At 38.9% G+C, this 14,682-nt stretch overlaps 1 protein-coding gene across 2 annotated transcripts in view; it reads right to left on the reverse strand.

Moving 5' to 3' along the window:
- Positions 1-1,891: 1,891 nt before the first annotated feature.
- Positions 1,892-14,682, reverse strand: part of LOC127643051 (A-kinase anchor protein 10, mitochondrial-like) — a 28,930-nt gene continuing 16,139 nt past the window's right edge. The window contains exons 6-15 of one of the 2 annotated variants that reach the window (XM_052125590.1): positions 14,586-14,670; positions 14,289-14,412; positions 12,876-13,012; positions 12,599-12,743; positions 11,980-12,150; positions 7,765-7,874; positions 7,550-7,629; positions 7,180-7,232; positions 6,942-7,037; positions 1,892-4,869 (exon numbers count right to left, since the gene is read on the reverse strand). In XM_052125590.1, coding sequence (XP_051981550.1) covers positions 4,864-4,869; positions 6,942-7,037; positions 7,180-7,232; positions 7,550-7,629; positions 7,765-7,874; positions 11,980-12,150; positions 12,599-12,743; positions 12,876-13,012; positions 14,289-14,412; positions 14,586-14,670 — 1,007 coding nt within the window. In that variant the 3' untranslated portion in view covers positions 1,892-4,863. Of the gene's footprint in view, positions 4,870-6,941; positions 7,038-7,179; positions 7,233-7,549; positions 7,633-7,764; positions 7,875-11,979; positions 12,151-12,598; positions 12,744-12,875; positions 13,013-14,288; positions 14,413-14,585; positions 14,671-14,682 lie in introns of both variants that reach the window. The other variant, XM_052125589.1, reaches the window with a different exon arrangement.

Consider the following 14,682-nt stretch of genomic DNA (forward strand, 5'->3'; position numbering starts at 1 on the left):
ATATTTGCCCAAATACAGATACACATCCATCCAGCCTACCTGCCAGGAGCTTGAAGGAATCTCTTGAAATTTGCCCAGCCCGCCGAAGGTGTAACATCTGTACATGTGATCCAGAGACTCGGAGCAGTGCCAGAGGAGCCCGAAACTCACCGAGTCCTTGTTTTTAAGATGCTCCTTCACAAACCACGCAGGGGAGATAAAACTGAAACTGCACACCGCGACCAGGGCGGAGGAGAGAAGCACCCAAAAACACCCGACACAGCTGAACATCCTCACGGCAGCGGTGGGCAACGAGACCGGCGGAGACAGATCGATTCCCAGCACTTTCCAATTGCGATCAAACAGTGCATGCATCTGGAGTGCGCTCACTCACTGTGTAAAAGTGAATGCAACGTGCATTTTGGAAATGTTACATTGGGTAAGCACAAATGATCACACATGGGTACCAGATCCCGTCAACTAGTGCGCAACAACTCGTGCGCAAATGCAATCGTAACTTTTTACTTGAATGTAATTCCAGCACGATCCAGTTCTATGGAGAAGATATTCCAGTTTATTTATCTGGAAGCATGTGGAGCTCAACAAAGCACCGTCACACCCCGCACTCTGTGAGAGCTGAGCCGCCGCCAGCAGGTGCTCACTGTGCAGTAAGATCTGAATCCTCTCTGCGTTACATTACTCACAAGAGATAAACATCATCATCCTCCTCCTCCTCCTCCTGCGCGCTGAAGTGCTGGACGTTCAGTTGCAGCTCTTTCACTGCAGAAACTTGCGGCGCTATTCGCCCGTCACATGGATGTGGGCGTCACCTCCACTGCGAAGGTGTACATACTACCATTGTTTCATCAGCGTTTGAATTTATCTCACAACCTCAAACGCCACACAGCATATGCACGCCATCAGTTTCCCATGTACGGCTGCGATGCGTTCATCTGTCTGACCCCACTGGAGATCTGACTTCAACTTTATATTGAACGGCCATAAACAAGTTTCAGGTGGAAACTTTTACACTTAACTTTAAAAACAAAAGGAAAGATTAATATTTGAGCTTTATCTCGTAACAGGAATTTAAATTATTGTCCAAAATATAGTAATAAAGTGTTGCGCGTCTTAGACTGCCATCTGGTGGTCATTTTTAATTCGCATTTTCACTTGGATTAGATTTGAGGCAAAATGATTGAACGGATGTAGAACCGCTGTAACATGTGACGTATTTGCATTTTATGAAAACGAGTTCTGACTAGTGACAATTCAAATGCAGATCAATAACATTGTTACTGGTACAAAAAAAAAAATTGTAAAATCTGTATCTCAATTTTGCCAAATTAAATAGCAATTCTTCCTTGTAAAAATTTAATTATGACTAGTAAAATTAATTATTTTTAAAATAGCATTTTACTAGAGAAAATGTAGTACAAGATATATTGAATTGAATTATGACTAGTAACACTGGTGGATTAAAAGCAAATTGTGATAGCCTTGTATTTTATGCATTTTTTTCTTCTTCCAAATATTAAACATTAAAGGGATAGTTCACTCAAAAATGAAAATTCTCTCATCATTTACTCACCCACATGCCATCCCAGATATGTATGTCTTTCTTCTGTTGAACACATTTGAAGATTTTTAGAAGGATATTTCAGCTCTGTAGGTCCTCTCATAGCAAGCAGGGGCGGGCGGACTGGCCATCGGGAGTACCGGGCGTATTCCCGTTGGGCCGCTGGGTAATTAAATAGTTTTTTTATTTATAAAAAGTAATGATAGTATTGATCAGGGCCGGCCAGTCCTACCTGCGATATAGGCAGCAACTGGGCTCCTACATTTCTGCGTGGACCCCATTACAGAGCGAGAACTGAATAAACTTTGAAAGGTTAAGAGAATATGGCTTTTATTTTGAAATCATGACTTTTAATTTAAAATTACTTACACTTTCAAACGCATATCTGTATATGCGCGTTTACTTTGTTACTCGCGTGGACTTCATAATTTGACATAAAAATCATAATAATGGAGACAACCAAAAACACATCAAGTATAAGATGAGCTCTCAATAATCACAAAATGACAAATAACTGCAAGTTACAACAAATACAATACCAGCAGCATAAATAAAATCGGCAAACAGGAAAGCTTTGAGCAGTACATTGACATTTGCGTAATTGATTAATACCGCAAAGCATTTCTGGGAGCTGAAACGCTGGCTTCTTATCACAGTATTATTAGACACAGATTGCACACCTTGCCGAATTATGCTCACATCTGACAGAAATGCAGAAAATAAGTCATGACAAATATTACTTAGTGGCTATTTGAGTGTTTGAGGCTTACTTTGTTTAAAGGATGGGGGCGCCTGTAAAAGCATTGGGCTGTTCACTTTTTCTCCAGAATATTCTGGGGAAAGAAATTAAAACTGTAGATATAAAGATGCAACAAACTCACAGAGTGAAAATATGAATCTGCTAAATATCTGCAAAGACCTGCACTTTAAGAGGTATGTTTATATTTTACATATATTTATATTTGTTAATATTTATACATATTCTGCTTTCATTGATTTTTATTAAACATTTACACTTAGTTATGTGAGTGACTGACATGAAATTGTAAGCACTGTCATCAGTGTCCAGTGGTGTGACACTTTCGTCATCTAACGATTTTAAACAACATTTTCTGATCGTGTATAGTTATATATAAATATATAATATATTTGTATTATACTCATTTCCACTACCTCATATTAATAATTCAATCATTTATTTGTACTTCTAGAAAAACATTGAAAGGTGATTAAGATCTTTATAAGCATGAAGATAGACTGACTTGTCACAGCACAAAAAATACAAACTCTCCCTTGTTCATGTACATTTTAACTTAACATCTGCATGTTGGGCAAAGAGTTCTCAGACACGTTAATTGACTGAGATATAAAGTGCTTATTTTTAGTGCTTTCTCTAAAAAAAAAAAATTCCACTCATCACATTTACAGTGGTTCTAAAGACTTTTTAATGTTATGACAATTTTTGCATTGGTGAGGCACGTTGTCATGACTAGCAGTGAATAGAAATGTATTTTTCTCTCAACACAAACATTTAAACTGAGCCGGAAAATGAAATCAATGATATAGTGTGTTGCGGGCCAGGTTTGGTGGGCCGCTCTTGGCCAGAAAGTACAGGGCCACCACTGATTGCAAGCAAATGGTGACTGCGTATGCATCAAGCACTAGGAAGTGTGATTGTGATTGAGTTTGAAATCATGAACATGCCTAGATAATGCAATGGTAAGACGTACATTGAAAAAAAAAAGTGTCACTTACAAGGATTTTGGTCTGTTCTCACCCAAAATTGATTATGTTGCTTCTGAAGACATGGATTTAACAACTGGAGTCGTATGGATTACTTTTATGCTGCCTTTATGTGCTTTTTTGAGCTTCAAAGTTCTGACCGCCATTCACTTGTATTGTATGGACCAACAGAGCTGAAATATTCCTCTAAAAATCTTTGTTTGTGTCCAGCACAAACCATCCCTTTAAATTGTGCACAAACATCACATGGGCCAAAAGGTAATGTTTAGAATTAAAAACAAAAACAAAAATCAGACATATTTTGTTTATAAACTATCTGTGTCTGGGAAGAACCTTTCCCTGTAAGGCCAGTCTACATTCGTCTTTAATCAAAATTTCATATTAAAAGGAAAAAAAACTTGATGCAGTTTAAGGTAGTATCCTACACTGGTAACTATAAAATGTTTGTACACACCATCTAGGATTAAAGGGGGGTACAAAGACTAAGCCAAATGACGTTTCAACAATATATGTATTTAAATCAAAACACATTTAAATATATTATAGATTAAGTACACATAAATGTCAGAAAACATATTAGTGGTACATAGTACCAAACGTCTTTGTTTCTCGTCCACATCTCAATCAGTTCAAAGCATTAACATTTACATGTCCGATGAGTACACGTTTTTTAAAGGAACCGTCATCACTGAGATATGCTTCGACAGAGTTTTTGACATCATACCAAAAAAAAAAAAATACAAAAAATCACCATAAAAAGAACTAACATTAATATATGGTGGTAAACCATGAATCCACATTTTTATAGAATGGGGATAAACACTGCCCTAGCAGTTCAGTTTGTCTGGAGTATCCTACAGTCTGCACCGATCTAGAATCTGATCAGGACAGGGTTCTAGAGGGAGTTCTTCAACAGCACAAGGGGGCAGTCAACAGAGAGTTTGCCAGGCTGATGAGTACAACGGCATTGAAGCGGGACAGAACAGTGCAGGTTTACTGATAAAACAGTCACCTTGTTTTTCTTGCCAAAAAAAATATCTTATCACTTCATAGCCATTCTTTAAAAATGGAGTGAATGGAAAGAGAGGTGAGAGATAAGAACAAAGGTGAGGAATAAAATGGGTAAGCCTGGTCTTAAAAGTGGTACTTCTGACCACTTTTAGGTTTCTGTGTGCTTCCTGTTGGTCGGCGTGGTAACAGCAGAACACAATGGTGACGCAGGTACTTTGTGTCAGTACTCATTCAGCTTTGTTCTGAAAGTTCATTCACAATTGTGCGACAGCTCTTGCTTGTGTGTTTATGTCTGTTGTTCACTCATTTCACGCCTCTTCAAATATTAAATGAAATCCTTCAGAGCGCTAGAAATTATGGGGTTTTGGCTATTAGTGCATACTCAAAAAAAATCACGCTCTTACACACATACACAAACACACACGCAGGATGTCATGGAATGCCTTTTCTGTCCTCACTGATTTGTTAATGAGTCTTGATCTTCAGGTTGTTTGCAGTCTGTAGACGTTATGTTAGGAGGGTTGGAGTGGGTTCCATACTGAAGGAGAGGGTCATAGCTGATAAAAACAAAAGAGAACATGCTTGAAACCTTTTGTGAACATTTTTGACAGAAATTCATAACTGTACAATTTTCATAAAAAAATATCTAATTATTAAACACCCAAATACACAACTTATTTAGCACTAATAATACACCCCAAAATACAAATTGGGTATTTATTTCAATTGTTTTCAATTAACTTTGCATAAGAAAAATAATTATGGACAGCACAAATGTTAACATTTCAATTAAAATAAGAAACTAAATAAAATCTGAAGATTGGTTAACAATAGGGATGCAGTGGGCAAGTATTGATGCTGACTACCACCCCTGGAGTCGTGAGTTTGCATCCAGGTTGTGCTGAGTGACTCCAGCCAGGTCTCCTAAGCAACCAAATAGGCCCGGTTGCTAGGGAGGGTAGAGTCACATGGGGTAACCTCCTCATGGTCGTTATAATGTGGTTTGCTCTTGGTGGGGCGCGAGGTGAGTTGTGCGTGGATGCTGTGGAGATTAGCATGAAACCTCCACAATATGGAATGCCCAATTCCAAATGAGCTCCATGTCCTCGTGGTTGCATAGTGACTCACCTTATCACGTGGCTTGTTGAGTGTGTTATGGTGAGTTGTTCCACAACTTTAGAACTTGGGCTGTTTATAACATGTTATTGGAGAAATGAGGATGTATGCGTGTATGTGTGTGTGAGAGAGAGCGAGATATGGAGCGTGGGCGATGGCCTTTTGAAGATGCTGTAGTCTGTTAGTCAGCTTTCTGAAGATAATGTGACTTTGGTGAAATTCATCCTATTTTCTCAGTGGAAAAATAGCCGTACAAGCAGGGGTATTCCTCCCTATTTCGCAGTAGCCGGTGCGCAAGAGTCTTTCACTATAGAAACCGCAATCTCCTCCACCATTTTGAACAGTATTTCCTCTCCAATGTGGAAAGCCTTGGGTTTGTGTAATTAATCAGTCTGTTGTGTCTCTCAGCTGTGTGTGTGTGTATATATATATATATATATATATATATATATATATATATATAGTGAGAGAGAAAGAGAGCGAGAAATAAAATAAATAAGCGGTATTTAACACAGAATGTCAAAGCTGCTCTTTACTTACAATTAAATTACAACATGATCCCACAGGAAGTCACCATGTTGTTTCTGAGAGTTCCAGTACCCAAGGATCGCCCAAATTATGCCAACTCACTGAAAAGTGCCATCTCCTATCAAACACATCTTCAATCTGTTTACCTACCCCTGTGGCATGACTGGAAGTATGTTGTGTCAGCAGTGTGGGATACACAGGTTTGAAACTCTCATTGATACCAACCACGTTTGCATAATCAGTGGCTGTTCAGAGGTTGCATTTTACCTCTAGCATTATATTTGTACTCCATTGATGGTTAAATTTAGGTTTGGGTTGGGGGATACACTGAATAAAATATGCATTCTTTCTCACTATAATTCAGCATGTAAAGCTGATAACAACTCACTTTTGGCGCCCCTCCGTGGACATTACACCTGGAAAATGGAGCTCACACATGCCCATATGCCCAATAACACTTACTGCTTTGGCCACTGGGAGAACTGTTTCGCATTTCAGTAACCACAGAGTCATGGACCAGTTTCAGCTTAAGAAAAGTCAACCTACTGTTTACGGTTCAACCTACTGTTTACGATTCCGATCAGCCTGGAAAGTGAATGGTGACCACAGCTTTCAAGCAAGATTAAAGACAATTGTCAGCCAAAAAAAAAAAAAACAACTTCAATTTTTGTATGTTCCTTATACAAAGATAACATTTATTATAAGATATGCAATAATTATATAGTAAAGCCACATGGTCTACATTTAGGGTGCTTTATTGTCCTTTATGGAGCTTGACAGCTACTGGATCCCATACAGTTTCATTGTATGTGAGAGCAGCTCAGACATTCTGCCTAACATCTCCTTTTGTGTTCCATGGAAGAAAGTCAAATGGGTTCGGAACAACATGAGGGTGAGTAAATGCTAACAGAATTAAAAATTTTGGGTGAATTAAACTGTTAAGTTGAACAAACAAACCAAGTGAAAGCAAGGGGAAAAAACATACTTTTGTTGACTTCACTTCAGGGCTCCCATGTTGTCCCTGTATCATGACATCATTGACGATCATCTTTGCAATCTTCCATGCCATCTCCTCTTGAGCCTGATCCACAAACAGGGCTTGAAACAACAGTGCTACAATGCTCTGTAACTGACTATCCAACATAAAATGGCAAAAGAGTATTTATCTTTATCATCAAACACTGATTGCATGTGTAATTTGAATGCAGTTATCTTGTGCACACCTCATCTGAGTTTCCTTGCACCCATTTCTTCATTGCTTGAGAAAACATGGAACCTAGTAGGAAGGAAAGAATGAGTGAGTGAGTGAGTGAGTGAGTGAGTGAGTGAGCTGGACATAGCTGTGAATCCTGCTTCCCACTGCTCTCTTCACCACAATCACACCATCTACTTATCACCATGGCAACACAATCTCTCAGCATTTAAACTGAGGGCACTTCAGCATAAGTCACAAATAAGAGCCACTTCACACAATACACAACATGTGCAAGTGTGTAACAGAGAGAAACACATGAGGACAGGGACAGCCATGGGCAAAGGACAACACATCTTTTAAGGATATTTCTATCTATTCACTTTTGCTGTTTGTCCTACCTTTGGACTTCTTCATGTCTGGTTCAGGCTCAGCCTCTCTGATGAACTGGCCCAGCTCATTCACCTTCCCAAAGGTCATTCTTCTGAAAAGAATGTGAAAAGACATCAGAATTCAGCAGAACAGAGTGCTGTGCTTGGATTATGCTTATGACTTCTCAATCTGAGGTCACATGACTGGATGGTAACGGGAAGCGGCGGTTTCAGCACTGACTTACCCAGCGTATGGTCTCTGGTACAGGGATTCAGGATCAAGACTTGCGATGTCCACTGTTATTGCCTCGTCAAAGTTCTTCAGGATCTTGACTGCCACCTTTTTAGTACCTTGCTATAATTAAAAGCACAAATATTTTGATGATAAAATCAATGACAAAATGTTCCCATGGTTGCTCAAGTATTCTTTAAGTTACTTTGTGTAAATGAACAAAACAAATGCTGATTCCTAACTACTAAATTGGTGAATTAAAACGTTTCACTTCATGTACACTGGCACTAAGTAGTACAGTACTTGGACAATTCAACCACATACAATGTATGAATCAGGGTCAGAAATGTAAGGGGCTCTGAGCAAAAAAAATGTTTTTATTTGTAACATCTGCTATGCAGTGCCTTGCAAATGATTCACAACCCCTTGGTGTTTTTGCAGTTTTGTTGCATTACAATCTGGAATTAAATTTATTTTATATAATGGACCTAACAAAATAGTCCAAATTGTTGAAGTGGAATGAAAAAAATTTGAAACTGAAAAGCTAAGAGTGCATATGTATTCAGCCCCTTTGCTTTGAAACCCCTAAATAAGATCTGGTCCAACCAATTAACTTCAGTAGTCACATAATTAGTTGATTAAGGTCAACCTGTGTGCAATCAAAGTGTCACATGATCTGCCACATGATGTCATTGTAAATACACCTATACTGAAAGGCCCCTGAGACTGCAACACCACCAAACAAGCAACATGAAGACTAAGGAGTTCTCCAAACAGGTCAGAGACAAAGTTCTGGAGAAGTATAGATCAGTGTTGGGTTATAAAAATATCCCAAACTTTGAACATTCCACGTAGCACCATTAAATCCATGATAACAAAATGGAAAGAATATGGCACCACTACCAACCTGACAAGAGAAGGTCGCCTACCAAAACTTACAGACTAGGCAAGGAGGGCATTAATCAGAGATTCAACACAGACACCAAAGATCAACAGCGGAGATGGGAGTATCGGTCCATAGGACCACTTTAAGCAGTACACTCCACAGATCGGTGCTTTATGGAAGAGTGGCCAGAAAAAAGCCATTGCTGAAAGAAAACTTTTTGGACATCATGGGAAATGCTATGTGTCATGTGCCAACACTTCCAATCACCCCGAGAACACCATTCTCACAGTGAAGCGTGGTGGTGGCAACATCAAGATGTTGGGATGATTTTCATTGGCAGTTACTGGAAGACTGGTCAGGATTGAAGGAAAGATGGTGGCACTAAAGACTGGGAAAACCCGTTACAGTCTGACAGAGATTTGAGACTGGCACAGAGGTTCACCTTCCAGCAGGACAATGGCCCAAAGTGAATACTTATGCACACTCAAGATTTGAATTATTGTTTGTCACAATAAAAAATACTTTGCACTTTCAAAGTGGTAGGAATGTTGTGTAAATCAAATGGTACAATGAGTTTTAGACCTATGGGTAAGGCAGTACATCTGGAGTAAGAAAGGCAAGGTGATGACAAGAACGACACCATCCTCACAGTCAAGCATGGAGGTGGGTAATCCTATTATGTGGGTGTTTTTTCAGCTGCAGGAAATGGCAATCCTGACTACGTGACTGACACCTTTTTTTCAGATCCTCAGAGAGTTCTTTGCCATGAGGTGCCATGTTGAACTTCCAGTGACCAGTATGAGGGAGTGTGAGAGCGATGACACAAAATATAACACCTCCTCCCCATTCACACCTGAGACCTTGTAACACTAACGAGTCACATGACACCGGGGAGGGGAAATGGCTAATTGGGCCCAGTTTGGACATTTTCACTTAGGGGTGTACTCACTTTTGTTGCCAGCGGTTTAGACATTAATGGCTGTATGTTGAGTTATTTTGAGGGGACAGCAAATTTACACTGTTATACAAGCTGTACACTCACTACTTTACATTGTAGCAAAGTGTCATTTCTTCAGTGTTGTCACATGAAAAGATACAATCAAATATTTACAAATATGTGAGGGGTGTACTCACTTTTGTGAGATACTGTATATATATACACACACACACACACACACACACACACACACACACACACACAAAAACTATACACACCGATCAATCACAAGATTAAAACCACCTGCCTAATATTGTGAAGGTCCCCCTCGTGCCACCAAAACAGCTCCAACCCGCATCTCAGAATAGCTTTCAGAGTTGATATTCTTCTCACCACAACTGTACAGAGCAGTTATCTGAGTTACTGTAGACTTTGTCAGTTCGAACCAGTCTGGTCATTCTCTGTTGACCTCTCTCATCAACAAGGTGTTTCCATCTGCAGAACTGCCCCGCACTGGATGTTTTTTTTTTAGTTTTTGCCACAATTCAGAGTAAATTCTAGAGACTGTTGTGTGTGAATCCCAGGAGATCAGCAGTTACAGAAATACTCAAACCAGCCCGTCTGGCACCAACAATCATGCCACGGTCCAAATCACTGACATCACATTTTTTTTCTGTACAATTGTGGTGAGAAGAATATCATCTCTGTATGCTGTTCTGAGATGCGGGCTGGCGCTGTTTTAGCAGCTCGTGGGTGACCTACACAATATTAGGCAAGTGGTTTTCATGTTGTGGCTGATCGGTGTGTATATACACACACACACACACACACACACACACACACACACTCACACATTTATACACATAAACTTTATATTCTGTACACATATATATAATATATGTAGAGTTCAACATTAATTATCTAGACATTATGTCAAACTTCATGCATCCACTAAAAATCACCTTCAGACCAATTGGTTAAAAATGGCTCAGAGATGTCAAGTAAAGGTCTAGAATAATTTATCTGTAGATATCACACAGTTTATTCAGGGCTCGTCAATAAGAACTGTCCGATGGCTCGGGGCCAGTGAGAGACAGATTCGGCCAGTTAGTAGAACTGTCACTGCCCGATTGGGCCAGTGCTCCGTTTGTAACATTAGTGCAAGCTGACACCAAGCAAGAGAGCACAAAAATAACATGGAGCAAACATAGTCTTCTAGCAACTCAGTCCACTGTCGGCCATCTTTGGAACATTCCCGGGAGGCTATTTCCAGTCATGACAGTGCAGCTCATATCTACTTGAATGGGGGAACAACGAAATCTAAAAAATGGTTGGTCAAGATTAAAATCAAAGAGCATAATTTAAATGAACAGTAAAATCTGACAAAACTGTTATCATACATTATGTTTCATTATCTCATATTATGCTAAAAAATAGAATTTTCCCGACTTGTATAGTTGATGCGCATGCATGTTCTCAAGTTGATTGACAGGCGATGTCTGTATCTAAAAGGTGATTGGCTCTTTTACCTGTAAGGTGGGACTTCCTTTCTATATCCACTGACCGTAGGGTGCTTGAGCTTCTTGGTTGGGCATTCCAATTTCTCCCATTCATTTGAATAGAAGTGGCCCATCTCTGCTAAATATTCTCAGGTGCGCCAAAGCACAGGCACGTGTGCGCACAAGAGCATGCAGACACCGAGCAGTATCTCCTAGAACTGTCCTCACTCGTTTCCAAGTTTCTTAGCAGCAGCAATTACCAATGCATAGAAAATAGCTAGAAGTTTGTAGCGGGATTGCATGTCTTACACAACATTTTAAGTATTCCTGCAACACTTCCTGTTCACAGAGCAAAGTTATGGCAGGACTAGGTTAATATGATGTATTTATGAATTTATATCTATAAAGTGCTTACATGAGGTTACATAAGGCATAAATCATATCTTTCAAATTATAAATGTGATACAATTTTGGGGGAAATTGTCCTAAAAAAACATAATATATATATAAAAATATTCAGCTTTGGACACATTTTGTTTAAGCCATGATGGTAAAAATTGCTATTTTTCATTTTTGTGTTAGGGCCAGTGAAAATTTTGGCAGGGCAAGAAAAAATCTGAAGCATTGAGCCTTGGTTTATTATTTTGTTATCATTTGAGGCAATGACATTAGTATATTTTAAGTGTGTTCAAATACTTTTTGAGCCACTTTATGTCTAATTGAACAATAACACAGGCTGATCGGTGGACTCTTCTGTCTAACAGCCTTTACTAATGCACATATGAACAGTGCTCACTGATAAGTGCATTCAGGGAAAAAATGTCATGTTAACATATAAAACCCCACAAGTGCAGATTTGCAAATGAGACTGTAAAGATCTGTTTGTGTAAGGGGTTGAGTGATCACCTGGCCTTGTGACCCTTCAGTAGCACTCGAGTTGCGGTCGCCTTCTGAGGTCCAGCCCTGGCTCGAAGTGTTGGCATTTCCTCCCATGAACTCATCCACTCTTACGGAGTTGATAAGGTCACTCAAATACTTGTAGTAAAGGTTGCTGGACAGAAAGCCTGGCATATAGACCTGAGGTGAAGACAACAAAAGAAAATGATAACATGACCAGGATTATTCTTATTATCCTCCCACCTCTGTTGACCTTTACCATTTTTACAATACACTTTAACATTTGCAACGAGAAAAGGTCAGTGTTTTCTGCAGCATTATTCAGCGGATGCATTGCACCACCACTTAATCAACAGTGCCATGGCATATTAAATTATATTTTAAGTAAACACATCATTTTATTTTGTTGTCTTCACCAGCTGCATGTATATACATACATACAGCATAATCAGTATAATCTGATGCACAAACCAAAAAAATCATGCTCCGGCCATTGCCAAAACAGAATTATATAGGAACATCGGATAATAGTTCATATTAATTCAACAAAAAGGATTTCCCAACTAAGTTCTACTTGGCATTAAGCATCCCCATTCACTTGAGCAAGTGTTGAGTCGACATAACCCACCTTTTCCATGGTGGTCCAGGCCTGTCTTATTGGAGTGTTGAAGCAGTCTGGGAGAGGTCCGCCCTCTCGACAGATATTGGATTCAATCTCCATTCGTACAGAGTCACCGAAACCCAATGGATTTGTAGCTTGGAGTGAAAAATACCTAGAGACACAAACATAAATTGTTAATTTTCCCTCTGTCTACCATGAGGCATGGTTTTTCTATGGTACACTGTTCTAAGATACAAGACTCAAATAATGTGCCAATTTGTAGTGATGTTGCGATAGATCATACTTGTCATAGAGGATCATGGCATCATTCTGGGCCTCCTGTCCATCGTACTGGCCTTTTTTGGAAGCCAACTGAACTTGAAAGTTTTCTGCAGCCAGCCAGAACTGCAGCACATTCATTGCGTCCTCCTTCTCCATATACTACATCACACACACACACACACACACACACACACACACACACACAGACAAATTATGTGCACACACACAATTTGAATTATCTTTCAATCCCACTTTCTAATCCCTTGGACCCTTTCGAAGTACTTGGATCAAAATTCCATAAATTTATACACTTGCACTTTTGGTACATGTAGCCATTTAGAAAAAGGTTTTGGGCAAATTCTGAAAGTCAGCATATTTCTTTAGCTCCATGTATAAATTCAGAATAAATATGGTTTTAAAAAGTGAAAATGGGCTACATACTGTGCATCTGGAATCTTAAACCATGAATTCCAATTTAACACACATTTAAAGAGAAAATAACATTAGATAAATCTTAATTTAATATATAAAATATTATGCATAAATATCTAAACTGTCAATTAATTAAAATTCTAATTAAAAAATTACATAACATGCCGATTAATTAAATGAATCACAATTAATCACATCAATCTTTGTTGAGAAAAGCCCCCAAATAAAAATAATTCAATGTATAATTATCAAAAGAATTGGTTTATTTCCATATAATATCAGCATGAGCCTATCTTTGGCCTACAGTCCACATCAACCCAGTTCATCAATCTGTCCTAGGTAGACTCACCCAAAAAATTTAATTGTATGTGGTTTTTCCTCTGTGGGACACACACAAAAAAACTTTTGCCCATACAATGAAAGTCAGTGGTGTCCAATATTATTTTGGAGCCCATTGACTTTCTTTGAATGAACAAAAACAGTTAAAACATTATTCAAAATCTCTTCTTTGGGTTCCTCAGAAGAAAGGAAGTCATACAAGTTTGGAGTGACGATGGTGAGTAAATGCGGACAGAACTTACATTTTTGGGTGTACTATCCCTTTAAGGCTGCTCTCACAGGGTGCGTTATTTTAGCACACATGCATCAGACGAAGGCTTTTGGAGCATCTCACTGTGGTTTTCAGCGTCTCGTGCATAAATGCTACGTTTTAGGATGCTTTATAAAGTCAAATGCAAACTTGCATAAATTGAATTGCTCCATTGTTAAGATCATTCCTTGTAGCAAAATTTACATAAGTCAAGAGGCATGATAAATTGCGTAAATATTTTAATGCTTTATTTTTTTATATAATTAACTGCACTGAATTCAGTTTGTAAAAACAAACATGTTGACAATTGTGCTTTTACAATGTAACTCTATGGCACAACCATACAACTTGTATTCCTTTAAATGTGCTCAGAAGTTTAAGGACATTGGTCAGTGATCTTGTAAGTGTCTTCACCTCAGAGAAGTAGAACAGAGCCGACTCGCAAAACAGGATGTCCGCCAGGAACACAGAGCCACTGGTCAGCACCTCGATCTGGTACTTACAGAAATAATGACTGCGCAAGAACTCACTAAAGTGCCTGAGAAACAAATTACAGACATTTCATGCTGCGTGGGTGAGCACTCTAGCATACAGAAATGCATTTCAGGTCAAATATTTTAAAGAAATCTCTCTTTGCAGTCACATGTAAATATGTAAAGATATGAGAGAGATTGCTGTGAAGGACAGGCCGCTGAGAGAGAAATTACTTACTGTTGTTCAATGATGGAGATCACAACAGATTGTGCAATGACAAAGCAGTTTGGGTCCACCTGTCCATCCTCCCCACAGATTTTCGCTGGCAAAAATG

This window comes from Xyrauchen texanus, chromosome 4, assembly GCF_025860055.1.
Source record: "Xyrauchen texanus isolate HMW12.3.18 chromosome 4, RBS_HiC_50CHRs, whole genome shotgun sequence".
In the NCBI taxonomy this organism is placed as follows: domain Eukaryota; kingdom Metazoa; phylum Chordata; class Actinopteri; order Cypriniformes; family Catostomidae; genus Xyrauchen; species Xyrauchen texanus.